This window comes from Aythya fuligula, chromosome Z (assembly GCF_009819795.1).
Source record: "Aythya fuligula isolate bAytFul2 chromosome Z, bAytFul2.pri, whole genome shotgun sequence".
Lineage (NCBI taxonomy): Eukaryota > Metazoa > Chordata > Aves > Anseriformes > Anatidae > Aythya > Aythya fuligula.
In genome coordinates this window covers 40,641,733-40,656,450 of record NC_045593.1, presented here as the reverse complement: position 1 = coordinate 40,656,450, position 14,718 = coordinate 40,641,733, and the positions used below count along the sequence as shown (strand labels likewise).

Below are 14,718 nucleotides of genomic sequence, written 5' to 3'. Positions count from 1 at the left end.
CATTTATGATTGATAAGACTTCCAGTGTTTGGCAATTATATCTAAAAATTGTAGGGCTAAAAAGATGTATTTTAGCACCTTGCTATATGTTAAAATTGTCATGATCCAGTAGGGTGGTTGGTTTAGCTAAGCTTCCTGTTTTTGTACAAGTGACAAAAAACAGCAGATGCTGAAGACTTTTTGAGAATGCAAATCATCCTAAACAATTCTACTGGTAAAAGTGCCCACATTTTATCATTAAAAGAAAAAAAAAAGAAAAAAAAACACAAAACAAAAAAACACAAAACAAAAAACACAAAACAAAACACGCAAAACCTTTTTTTTTTCATTATTCTAGGAACAAAGCAAAAAAAAAAATCTTACAGTATCAGAATGTAGCTTTCATTAGCTCGGGGCTTATCTTGAGAAATGAAGCGATGGGGCTCAAAGCTTAATACTACTCAGAATGCCAGCTCTAGCTTAGTTTTAAAGGAAGAGGTTAACAACCACTTAGAACAAGCACGAGAAACTTCAGCTCTGAAGAAATGCAAGTCATTTTTAAGAATAAGATAACAAATGCAAGAGCTGAAGATAAATATCACACTCAAATTACACACAGAGACTTAAGTAGATGCATAAACCTTATAAGGGAGCTAGTCTCTTTTGTGTTTTCATTAAATATGAACATTTAGGACTTGTAATTTTAAGATGTTCATCTTGCGTGCTGGCAGAAGCTGTTCAGATACTAAATATCTGGAAGACCCTCAAAATGAACAAGTTATTTTCAAGGACACACAACCAAAAAAACCTGAATTTCTCCCTTAGGGAAATTTATGCATCTGGAAGTGCTATGTATTTACAAACTCTTCCAGTCATGAAACTACACAGCATTTTAAAGTGCTGCCTTTCGTTACTCTATACTCTATAAAGGCCTTATCACAACTTCTATTACCAAACAATTTATAGTCCTATTCCTGATTAAAACATACACACAAAAAACAAACAAACAAACAAACAAACAAACAAAAAAAAACAGACACAAAACTAGTCTGACATTCTGTAAAGGTGTAGATAAGATTCCAAGAAAACATAAAAAAAGGCATGTGCTCTATATTTTCACTAGAGGTGAACATACATAAAACGCTGCTTTTTTAAAGACCCCTTATATTTATTATCTCTAACAACAGATAATATCAAATTATTATCCATTGAATAGAAGTGTAGCAAAAGTGCTAGCAAGCTTTTTTGGACTACTAGTGCACAAAGGACTTTCTTTTTTTAAAAGGAATTTCCCACTGGACAAAGATTTAAAAAAAAATTTAGTTTACTATTTTTTTTTTTGTTTGTTTTTAGGAGAGGAGGATGCTTTTAGATAGCCCTTGACAGAGAGGACTACAACCAGCAGACTCATTGAAGTTCAAGACAGATCATTCATTGCCACAAAATTCCAAAGTTCAACTAGTTTAGAAACAATATATGAGATTTACACTAGTTGATGACCTGGATATAGATTCCAAAACACGCAGCACAAATACTGAAGACTAAACGAGTGATCAATCTGTAGTCAAAAGAGAGCGACCATGTAATTGTTTAAACACAGCACCCTATAAAGCAATCCAAGGAGTTCCAGGACAGTCCAAATGAAGCATCACATCAACCATACTTCTGGCATGTCATAAAGCACATAGCACAACCACTGCTGGGGCAAAACAGCAATTGCAAATCAGAATTTGTCTGCTTCTGTCATGCTCTCATAACAAAATGAGTGAATTTTACAGCATGCAGTCTTTCAGTATGCACGTAATGCAGACTCATAGAAAAGCAGTTCAGGTAGCAGGTAACTTGTTTGTTGACATTGCTCTAAATAAACTCAGCACAAATACAAGTGCAACCTTAACTCTAACACAGGAAGCAGTAGTTAATTAGAGGACAAGTGGCTGTAAAACAGTGCAGATTTCCTCTGGCAGACCTGCCAAGTAATCTTATTAATTCAGTCCTGCAAATTAACACAAATGAGGCTGGATTGAGGATGCCAGTTGAAATCAGTGCTACAGAGAGCACCGGTCAACTTGCCTAACCTCTTTTCCTCATCCACCACAAAAAAAAAGGACCTGAGACAGAAACCATGAATAGAACACTAAAAAAAATAATAAAAAATATGCATGTTTCTGCACTTCAGAAAGAGCCTAGTACAATTTAATTCAAGCTCCAGACTGAACACAATTTTATCTAAATCAGTATACGCAACCCTGGCAGTTTTTCTATTTAGCAAATTAAAATAAAAAAATATACTTCATAAATACTGGAGTTCTTTGCATATATAAAAGTATTTAGTAATTGTAGAACCATCTTACCTTCAACGTAGGTTGGAAATGAAGCCAAGCTTTTTCTGGACTGTAATTAAGACAAAAAGGATTTCAAACAAAACAAGGCACGTCAATATATGCATTAAAAATTTCCTGACGCCAAGCAGAAAAAATAAATAAATTATTACCAAGGGAAGATAATAGCTTATTAAGATTTGTTATTCTATCCAGTAGTTTCAAACTCTAACCACCTAAGGTAAGTTTTGTTTGCTCCATTGACGGGTTTATCTATCAGGCAAGATGCTAAGCTCAGTTTTCAGTTACCTGCTGGTGTTTGGTAGTACATTAACAGTCTATCAGTCAGGGCTCCCCTTTTACTGATCAACAGGTATGCAGGAAAACATGTGGTATCTCAAAGACACTGAATTTTCCATACACAAGTATATGTAGCAATATACAAAATTACCCCTTACTGTTATTACTCATGACTGAAACTATCAGCTGTTAGTTATTCATTACCTAAATTTTGTTGTTCATTAGGGCTGTTCTTAGATGTATTCTCATGTTAATACAGCCTATAAGAAACTTTCCAAATTTTAACACGTCAGGTAGCAACCTGTGTTCTGCAGCATAACTGAATTCTCGAACACTTCCCCACCAGCTGTGTTTATACGGTATCAACCACAGAAAGATCTGTTTGTTTCAAATTCATAAAAGATAAATGAATCAAGAAAGTCCTGTCTTGTATGTGTAAATACTCAGTGTAAAGTAAGACCTTCCAGCTGCAGCTTTCCACAGAAGACACTGTGGCTAACAATTCAAACACCTGAAAGCTACAAATTCAGTAAGACTCACCACTTTGTTATATTCAGTAACAACCCTACGCAGGAAAATATACCAAATAAAATTTTGTGTGTCAACATATAGGTGGTAATAGATGATATTGAAACAGACGCTGCTATCATACATGTCATAGATAAGGATTTTGGATAGCCCAAGGCTTACAAAACTTTAATGAATCTACAACTGATTGTACCAGCAGTAACTTCTTCAATGACTGCTCAATACAATTGTATTAAAAGAAGATCTGTGTGTGATCAGAATAATGTATGGTATCTTTTTAGTGTCTTAATAGTATCTGCTTTTATACAAACATACACTTATACATATATGCCAAATTATTTTCCTTTATGGCAAGCAACATAGGTTCTATATGTTAGTAGGAAAAAACAAACAGGCAACTAGGCAGGTTAAGTGACAGGCTGAGTGACTAACCCCAGGGAGTTTTTTCCATTGCAACGAATGGAAAATAGATGTAACATAAGTAATATTTTTCAAGGAATGATGCTAGTCTTGCTATAAAATAAAACAACTCATGAAAGAAAAACAAGTTGCATGACAGACAACAGAGCCTGTGCAGCCTTTAAGTACTTGTTGTTCCTTACGAAAATGACTAAGCTGTACTGCAAAACCAAGAAGGCTCTCCATCAGATAGTACCAGCATCAATAAACGATCATCTCCTGCTGCCAAAGCACATCAGTTGCTGTGAGGGTACAAAATATTCCTTTTAAGATCTGTGGCTCTTTCATCTCTCCAGATTAATGTTTTTTTTACCAGACAACCTACCTATACAGATTCAACAATGGTTTGCAGTTGCTGCTGGTGTGGACCTAAGAGGGATATTCAACTGCTGGACTCTGACAGCAGGCAGAGGACAAATCCAATGCATGCCTGCGACAGCTTATGCATGTAAGTGCATTTTCCAAAGCACTTTTATGTTAAACAGAGTGCCCAAAGTTTATAAATACAGATTTAGTAATTATTGAGCAATCTGACGAACTGATGCAACTTCTCAGGATAAAACAATGTAAACTGTCATTATATACATGTATGCTCTTGCTGTAAAATCTTACACACTATGAATTTTTTTTTTTATCTTAACAAGGGTCAAAGGACATTTAACTAAGACCACAAGAATACTAAAGAAACAGATAAAGTTGCTGATAAGAGGAAATCTACACCTTTTAATTTTAGATACCCATGAATAATGAAATATTGAGGTATTAATATTTGATTACTCCTGTTAATAATCTTGTTGCCTTTCAGCCTACTATTAGAAAATTTCTATTAAAAAAAAGGTTTTATTAAGACCTTAAAGTAATTTCCCCATATTATGAGGCTTCTTTATGACTGTTGTTCTTGCATGGAGGTACTAAAACAGTCATTATTGCTCATTTGAGGGAAACAAAACAGCCTGATGCATCCTACTGTGAATCCTGGTTTACCAGGATTAACTCTGAAGCTATGTGTGAGCACAAATAATAACGCCTAAAAACTGTTAACAGTCAGAATGTACATGAAGTGATAAAATCTGTAAGCTGAAGAAAGCCAGAGGCTTGAATAAGCTAACAATATTGCAGGCAAAAGTGCAATCCGCTATTGAAGGCTTTAGCCCGTGAGAAATTACGGATTTCTTAAGCCTTTTGAATCCTTCCATTTTCTTCTAAATGCAAATACCAGTTAGGAGAAATGCATACTTGATACAAGCTTTATTACACCCTTGATAATAAAAAGAGAGAAAAAAAAATAATTACTAACTAGTGTTCCAATTTTAATCGGTACTTCCAGTCACAGTAGGTCAATTTCTTTCACTATGGAAGATAACTCATGCATTGTTATCAGTAGCAATGTGGTCTTGTGTAGTCCTTTGTGAGCTACTGTGCCTACAGTTTCCATATTTTTTTTTTATTATTTTTTTAAATAAGCAAAAAAAACAAAGATTTGCATATCTTTCTGTTTACACAGCCAGACAGTCTACACTAATCTAAATACTTTTTATATTCAATTATTCTCTTCTCATAATGTGAGAAGTTCTACTCCACAACTCTCATTTGGTGTTGGTAGAGATAGCACACTGTAAAAAGCTGCGGGGAGAAATGATAGATAAATAAATAAATAGCTTTATTTTGAGGAGCACAGGGTCAAGAACTCCTATATTCTGACTGTAAATCACTGACAAGTTATCACCAAATCAGTCTCTTCTTCCAACACCTCAGGTTGTACAATGCTAATATAGTAAGCAGCATAAATTACTACCCAACTAATGTTATTTAATGAGGATTATTCATCTCGCTGACAAGCATTACGTTCTTTGTTGGGGGACATTCTGCAAAGAAAAAGGAGAAGGGCTTAATTTGCCTCTACTACAGAAGTGATGTTGGCTGTTCTTCTCCCAGCCTGTTAAGTAAATTTTGTGGCAGCCAAACACAGAGTCAGAAATGCCATGACAAACAGACTTAAGCATGTTAGAAATTCAGTCAGACAGCCAGGCACGCATAAGGGAAAGGAGCAGCGGATCAGCTATTCAAGTTAGTTCCAATTTCGGTAAAAGAGAACGGATTTGCACAGGTATAAGGGGGCAAGGAAAATAAAAAGGCATGAGCATCATGAACAAGACTGTGGCTTTTAAAAAGATTTCACTCTACCTCTTTATTAGTGGAGGGCTCTGCTGTACTGCAGACATCCTGGTGATGTTGCCTACTTGACGACTCAGCACCCCGAGGTGAAGAGGAATCTGGAGATGGAGACTAGACATGGCAAGGAAATAAAATTAAATAATAATCTGAGTGACCAATGTAGAAGTTCTTCTTTCATATTTTCCTCTAACTTGGTAGAGGAAACAAGAGATGAAAGTGAAAAAGAAAAAAACGAAACAAAACCAAACAGGACAAACACATTTTGAAATGTTGTAACCCGTGATTTTGTCACAGTGATCAGATGTAACTAACTCAGTATCTCACTGGACTCAACCTGAACATCTAAATCTTTTTAAAAAATGTGTGTGTATGAAATGAGACAAGTGGAAAACTTAAAAAAATGTACTCAGTTGCAAACAAGACCGAGCCAAAAAGTATGTCCCAACACCACACTTTTATGGGATAAATGGAAGTTGTCTGGGCCCACTGCTTCCATTTATTGTCAGCATTCAAGTAAGCTGCAGTTACAGGACTTGCAGCTGCATGAGCACATGCCTGTGGCATGCAGGCAAATGGATCTGAGTCTGCTGAAAGCTGTAAGCAGCACAGACCCACGTCCCAGAATTGGGGCATTCCAGGAAAGAAATTACAAAGAAGTGAGCTGTGATGGCAGACGGGTGAATTGTCCATGAACAGAAAAGGGATTCTGTAAAGATTACTTATTCTTAACTGTCGAACTGGGAAGAGGGAAGAAATGCCTGTGGTTTCCTCTACAAGCATACAGACTTCCAGGTATGATTAACCTGAAGTGGTAAACTAATCTCATCTAAGCAGAGATGGGCTTCAGTGGTTGGCCATACACGTTATCCACCATCTATAAAACACCTTTAATAAATTGTACAGAGCAATATTAACATATTCAGGGGCTTCTCAAGGCATTCAAGGGCTATTCAGTACCAGTGCAACCAAAAACTATGATTCCTCAACCTAGATACAATGCAAAATATTAAAAAATTTCACAGTTTATGCACTTCATCTTAATATCATACACGCTCTCTAGATCAAATTTTCTCACTTTTCTTCTTCCACCTGTACACAATTTATTGGAGAAGCTGTCCCTCATACCACTTCCTAGTAACGCAGGCAGTGTCATAATGAACATCACTGCAGAAAACCAAAGGGAACAGCATTTGAGAACAGCAGCATGGGATTTCTATCTCTGTGTGACCTGCCTGCACGTATCTTGGTAAGCTGCTGTGGGAAAGACTATTCTGATCACAGGCAGCTCCTGATGGATGCTGGTGACACCAAAAAGCCACGGCGAGGTACCTAAAGTCCCGAGCAGGGCAGACTGGAATGAACGTACAGCACACGAACACCAAGCTGGAATTAATGAAGGTGACCAGCTTGTGAGAGGGAATAAAGCTTCAACCCGGCACGCATTTTGAAGGCAGATTTTAAGAAGGCACTTGTAAAACACGTCCGTGCCAACAGGTGAACCCTCTAAGGAGGCTTCAGCGCTTAGTTATGCAAGCTGGGCTTTTAACCCAGCAGCACTGGGGTTCTACACTCTCCTTTGGCACAAGGAGTCTGGCCCCACCTTTGCCAGCTTAGCAGTACATCACTGACAGAAAAATGGCCCAATGCTGTTCTGCTGCTTTCCTAAACAGCTACGTGACGTATCGGCCACATCAGGAAAGGGCTCTGAGCTGGCAGCAGCTCCAGCCCAGGAGTTCCCTCTGCTATGTCTCTGCTCTAGCTAAAGCGTTGAGCTCTATGAAATAGTGTGCAGAAAGCAAAGTTTCCTTAAGGATGTTCCCTGTTTCCCTAAGGATGCACCCCCATGGTGTTCCCATTCCCACTAGCTACCTAGTATTTCTGCACTAGGATTGAATATGAAGGATGAGCACCACTACCAGCCTAATAATGGCATCAGGATATTGCAGGACTGAACTCCAAACAGTCAACAAAGAAACAAAGTAAAGCATATAATCTTTTAGCATCAACTGTTTCCACACAAAACATTACTTAAAGTGCCAGAAAGCTTTCTTACTGACACACACAATTAGTAACTACAATAAATTACCTCATTTAAACCAGTTGGTTGCTGACGTTTAGGAACTTTGCACCATCTAAAATGTATTAACAGTTACTCCAGTTGCACTACAAATATCTTCACTGTCCTATCTTCATCTACAAAACATCAGTATCAAGCAATCACCAAAACGACCACACAGCCTCCCTCCCATGTGCTGTTTCAAAGTTCACTAATTTTTTCCTGAAAAAAAAGAAAATCCTCTGCCCTGACCAAAAATACACACATCAGATATCAAGCTGGCTCCCAGGTTTGCTACGTAGTAAGAAGTGAGAGCTCTCCCTGAGAAATTCTGTACAAGAAAGTTCAGCCTTTGAAGAACAGCACTCAGTTTTCTTCCACATCAAAACGCGTGTTCACTCGCAACGCACAAGGAAAGAATGCAGTCACAGCCTGTAAGTAGCTTTCATACCAGTATCAAGATGGGAACAAATCTGATAGACAACTTCCACAGCTACTCGAAGCACGACAAACCGAAGTCTAAAATAAATGCTTAGTAACAGCCCCATTGTCTCCTAACAAAACAAATTCTAAAAGCCTCAAGAAAATGCTCTCAGAACAAAGCAAATGCATGTGCAGCATGCTGCTGTTACACGGAGAGGTCCAGCAGCAGAGCTACCAAGTGTGTGTTCTCTGACGTGCAGTAACAAAGAAGTAGCAGTTGCTGTCATGAATATCTACTTACATTTTTCTTACGATATTCAGCCTGGTACATCCAAAAGTTTTCCATCTCAATTTTGGTGTTGTTTGCGTCTGTCTAACACACAGCTCCCTCCACCTGAGAAGTCTTCCCTGCTCCTGTGCACTGGAATTTGGTATCAGAACTGGTAACTGGAGAGGAAGGAGTATTGTGTTGCATCTAACCTACCCAGGTCAACCCACCTGGCTGCTGAATAACTCGTGAAGACAAACGTAACTGACCCTGAAACATCTTCAGGTGCAACCACCTGCTCGTGCTTCATGAAAGCAATGCTGGTTTACTTGTTCATGGCAGCAGCTTATCTGAAAACAGTGTAACTTTGGGTGGCATACAAAGCTGGGACAGAAAGGATGAAATCAACAAATACTTCAGCAAAGCAAGATGAACTCATGCAAAAGACCACTACTTACACAGCAGTAACGTCCACGTACACGCATCTTGGCAGAGGACTGGCAAATGTACTCTTCTTCTACATTAGCTCATAGGATACAACTAGGTAAAGCACGGGTTTTCAATTTAATTGATTTCAGTGATAGAAAGTCTTCTCAGAGATACCCACATATACTAGGCAAAGGTTGAAGGTCCAGCATGTAAGTACAGTTAGATCCATAATTTCACAAGGAGCTGTAGCCTAGCCACTGCAGGTGTCTACCCACTGTGACTTATCAAAATATTTTTTGCTATTGGTATAAAAGCTACTTTCAGACTGTGACTATGTTCCTTATACACTGTATATAGCCTTATGCATTACACATTATGTATTGTTTTGAGCTGGTGTTAAAGCTGTTTTTCCTTCCTTCAGTAGAAGAGGAAAGACAATGCACCCGAATCCCACAGCCAAGAGCTTTAATAAGCAATCCACCACAGCAGTCCTATTTCAGGACCTGATCACAAGTCTATCACATGGAAGGCATCACTGCAGAGTGTCCACTGTGATAAACTGAGACCATCGACAAATGTTCATAGCTTTTAGATGACATCAAGCACCTGGAAAGGATGGAGCTGAAAGCCGAATTTCCTTATGGTATAATTAATCATCATTACTGTCCTACAAACACAAACACCCTACACTATTATACACATATTTGCATGGTGTGACACAATCTGTGGAATTTAATTTATACCCATGGCATGAGGATGAAACTGGAGTTTGTCTTGTAGATAAACCTGTGGCACAACTGCAGCCAGCTCACTCACCCACCAGTTTCCTTGTGTGGTCCAGGACCCCCTCAACACGGCTAATCTATGCACAGATGGTAACGATGGGCTGCCTTGAGACAAGGTAACTGACTGCTGCTCAGCCCAGAGCAAAGCCTTTGGTTAGCTGCTGTAGCACCTCTCCACACAGGAACTGCAGGCATCGCCCCGTGTGTCACCTGCTGCAAACATCAGCAGCTTGGGGTGCATTGGTTTGAGGAGTGCCCCCAGTTCAGCTCTGCAAAGCTGGGGCCTCCCACCACTTCCCACTGCCTGGGCAGTGACTGAGAAGCCCACTGGAGAGATCCCAATGTCCACAATAGTCCTACAAAGCTCTGAACAAACCAGCTTTCTAAAACACTGTCCACGAGCGTCTGTACAGCAACACTGTAAGTAATTCTGCAGTAAAATTCACAGAATTTACAAAAATGGAGATTTTGACCTAAGCCGTAACTGCGTACCTATGCCACAGCCTTTTAAGATCCCTACCCACTGCTGTTTATATTACTGAATCACAGACACAAAATAAAGATATATGTAGAATAAGAAGGGGGTTAGATTTGACACGGAAGATTCAGAGTGAGCTAGTAATAAAAGTAATTGAGCCTGCTAAGGGAATGTGGGCCTTTACTTCGTCCATTTTGGAGAACCTCATGGCCACAGGAGCCAGCAGCAGGAAGCATTTAGCACCACAGCCGCGCTTTGTGAGCGGTAACTTCTCTCTGAATAAAATCTCAGGCTGCTGCTTCTCGCTCAGCTGCAGACCTCCCCACCTGTACTTCCACCCGAACTTGCAGTTTGTGTGCAGCTTCATGGGTCAGCCCGAAAAGATCAGTGTGGATGCCTCCTGTATTTTCAAAAGACTGCAAGACTAACAAGTGCTGTTCCAGCGTCCAACAGCACAGGGAAAAATCACTTGGAATTGCCCTCACCCATTCAATAATTTAGAAAATACAACAACAACAAAATAAAAATCACCACCACCAAAAAGAAACAAAGCAAGTAGTTATGAATGCAATGCTCACTGTAATTTTAAAGCCAGTAAGTCACCAGGTGAGTGCCTGTTATCAAGCACACTAATTGATAAACTTACGCTTTCTTCTGTGTGATTGATGAACCACCATAAAACTTTCTGCCCTGGGGATTAAAATGCTGCTTTTTGCTTTTTAACTGGGCTTACTCTTTAATTTTAAGACTGTGGTCTTGACTGAAAGATAACCTCTGTTCTTTGTGCTCGGCAAACAGTTTTAAAGGGTCCATTCAGAGAAAAAACACGATATCTTATTAATACAAACTCATCTTTATTTCATTTCTTTTCTCCCCCTCCTATTTTCCTCTCCCCCTGTTCATCTATTACTGAAACCTGCTTAATTATTTAAAGCAGACTTCTTTATTCCTTTTTTAATAATACATTAGTCCTGCTCCGGAAAAAGTGAAGCAAATTCATCTCCATGAAGACACTCCGTTTTTGGAGTCATCACAATGGAGAAAACCCTACAACTGAGAAGTCAAGGGTTGAAATTAAATATAGATAACCAAAAAGAACCGAGAAGCAAAAGAGCACAGCTCGGTTCTGTTCGACCTGAAAGGTTTGTCTTCAGCTGTGAATTTCCACTTCACAAATCCAAACCACCCATGTTTGTAGTTTAATTTCGTGTTAGGTTTTATTTGATGTTCCGCCACCTCAAGTGTCTGCAGAGGAACAGAGACTGTGGCCACTGATGAGAGAAATTTACAAACCAAAGTCTTGGAACACAGCAACAAAAGTGCCTTGCAGGTCAGCAAAACGTGAGATCTAGCTTTGAGATCTGTAATTCCATAAATAACTGAATGGGCCTCGGAACAAAGCCATGGTATTTAGTTCTGGGACCAGCGAATTTCTCCCTCAAAACCACTGTTTTCTCCTGATTATGGCAGAAGTGAAATAGGCAGCCTGCTTCTCCTCTCCGGTCATGAGAGGACAGGACTTCTCCTTAAATCCTCGCCAAAAAAAGATCTAATTGAGTGTTTGTGCCTTTTTCTGCTTTTCTCAACAGGTTCCCTGTGTTTCCACTGCTGAAACAGCCACTATTCTCAAAGCTCTATGACATTTTAAAGATGCTTTTTAGACTTCCTGTACAATCTATGTACCAGAGTATGCCACCATATTCTGAGATACCTACTACACGGAACTACTCCCTTTTCCTCTCTGTATCCATGCACTGCAGATATCTTCTGTTTAGACCTGCAAATACCACTGCTCCTGTGCTTGGCTAGGCACACTCACAACGTATTTCTGATGGACAATCTGACTGAAAGGAGAAATAGGCGTGAACTATGTAAACAGGGAGATAACCACAGGCATTCAGAAGAACAGTATTGTCTAAAGGATATCCCTGCCCACCGCTCCCAGACATGTGCATACCGCAAGCCTCACGGTTGTCTCAAGCTATGAACACGATTCAGTAGGATGTGAATAGACCATCTCCAGTTTCACACACAGGAAACAAAACCTAGCTGCAGCTCCACAGTCTTTTTCCATCATGGGTCAGTTTCCTGATGTCTCATTTCGCACAGCTGTGCAGCTCTGACTGCTACTGTATTTGAAAAAGATAAACACCTGAAGCTAAATCCAAGTCTGCTTGGTTTTAAAAATATATATATTCAGATAAATAGATTTTAGAAATATATATCAATTGCTCATATCTCATCTAAGTGTCAAACTACAAAAAATATTACTGCATTTACTACAAGGACACTGAGATAATTTTTCAGCATTTATCAAATACACAAGTTTTATACCTTCCCACATATGGTCCAGAACATTTCTTATCCCAGTGAAAGCATCACTAACAAAGGTGCACAGGACCCGTGGCAGCAAATACTCTCCATTGTTAACTGTTAAGCAGATACTCGGGTATATTATTTATTTATTCACAGAAGTCTGCTGCCTACATCATGGTACTGCTATTGCTTATTAAAATAGAACCACCCGTGTCTGCGAGTAAATTTTCTTTCATTGTGTACTACAAAACATCTCTTCTGGGGAGAAATAAATACAAGTGACTGAAATTCCTGTAAATTAAACCTCAAATAAACCTGGGAACAGACCTTCTTAAAAACAAGCAGACTTCTGCTGAAGTGATCTGTATCTTTCTGTCGTGTTTGTTGCATAAATCTTTCCTAAGCCCCAAACTACACCCAGCTGTAGGCTAGCCAAACACTTTATTGCTAGCTTCTCAAAATAGTCTCTGGATACTTCAAACTCATCCTCTTCCAAGGGTTCTACTGTGAACATATCATCTAAATGCTCAGCACTGAGGAGTGACAGTCACTTTCTTGTGAAGAAGTCAAAAGAGGTTGTCATATTTAATGACTCTCAACTGCAAATCACGCTTATGGCTCCCTGGCTTCGCCACTCCCTCTTGCAGGGCACCTAGCTAAATGAAAAGTGACCGCTACTTAGATCTAGAGAGGCCTTACCAGTTTCAGTATCTTATAATTAACTATGCATAATGATTACAAATATTTCCAAACAAGTATTACTTTCAAAATCAAAATGGTTTTGATAAAAAACAATGTGGGTACAATTTCCAAAGCAGACCTGCAAAAATAGTGAAGGTAATAAAAGACCCAATTTACATCAGGCAACAATACTTTTAGGGGAAGAAAAGGGTTCAGCGTTTGCCTGAAGGTAAAACACTGTCCATGTAGTTCCTTCCTATTTCAGGACCAATACCACTAATTAGATTGAATTACTTCTCTGGCTTAGACTGGTTACACTGAAAGGCTTGTGTCTGAGATCCTTTTTCTTTCTGAAGGGAGAAAGAAGGAAAATCTACATTCAGATAAATGGGCTCTAACTATATTTTCAGTGTAACTGATCACTCATGGCCACTTAGACAGCAAAATCCAATTTTGCCCAATTTACTGCCAAGCAATTGTAGTAATGCTCTGTTTAAGAAAGCAGACTGTTCAGAACAGTACATTGTGAAATCTGATTTAAAGCATACAGTAAGGCACAGACGCAGTCTTCAGTGAAAAATAAAAGTCCTGCACAATCCCAAATCTCGTATTATATTCTTCTTCTGCAATATGTATTCCCTTCAATCTGCTCCAGGTCTGCTAAACCATCACTCAGCCAACTTTCCCTTTCCAAGAACACAGACCGCCCATACATCTACAATCATCCTTTCACTTTCCACTGAGCCGTACTTACTGTCATTATACATCCCTGTTTTGATTGCAGCCAGCACTGAAAATCTTGGTCAGGCTCTTGTCTGACAGGCAATGAAAAATGCTGAATGAGAAATTACCTTTTGGTAGAAAACCAGAGCCCCAGTGTACTTCACTACAGGTATTGTTATTGATGCAGACTGATGGAAACCCCTGTTTGAGAGGCTGAGTCCTACCAACACACTCAGGAAGCCGAATCCTGCAAGGTGCAGCAATGTTTTGGAAAGCAGATGGAGCAGAAAGGACTCAGTGCTCCAGGGATACCCTGCCTAATGCTGGTACTGGGTGTTAGGACCAGAAAATCAGGAAACAACAGCAAGTTCTTTGGTCCTCCCAGAAGAAGACAGCACTTTGATGCAAAGACAATATGGTGACCAAAATGTGCAGAGAAAGAGTAATGTCACCCATATTTGAACAATAGGAGAGGCTTAATGAAAGATTCTGGAAATTTCTGAATTAGTTATGCTAAAGATAATTGTTCTCTTCTACAGCATAATCTGGAAATGTTGCTTTAGGCCTTCACAAGACTGCTAATCAACTCTGTAACAGATTTATTTTTTAATAATTTTAAGAGGAATAGATTTTGCAATATATTTTTTTTTAAATTAAAAGTTTAAATGAAACTATAAAGAAATAAAAAAACAAACCTAAACACACTCATCACTATGTGTTTCTGTTTTCAAGCAAAAATAAAACCTGAAAGCTAGTTCTCACAGCTAACTTGCACGTTTGTCAACAACTCAAACCCC

At 39.0% G+C, this 14,718-nt stretch overlaps 1 protein-coding gene across 3 annotated transcripts in view; it reads right to left on the bottom strand.

The window, feature by feature from the left end:
• The window catches only part of APBA1 (amyloid beta precursor protein binding family A member 1), an 88,327-nt gene that overhangs the window by 20,527 nt on the left and 53,082 nt on the right, over positions 1-14,718 (bottom strand). For all 3 annotated transcript variants that reach the window (XM_032205359.1, XM_032205358.1, XM_032205360.1), the window contains exons 3-4: positions 5,772-5,873; positions 2,334-2,373 (exon numbers count right to left, since the gene is read on the bottom strand). In XM_032205359.1, coding sequence (XP_032061250.1) covers positions 2,334-2,373; positions 5,772-5,873 — 142 coding nt within the window. The remainder of the gene's footprint in view (positions 1-2,333; positions 2,374-5,771; positions 5,874-14,718) is intronic.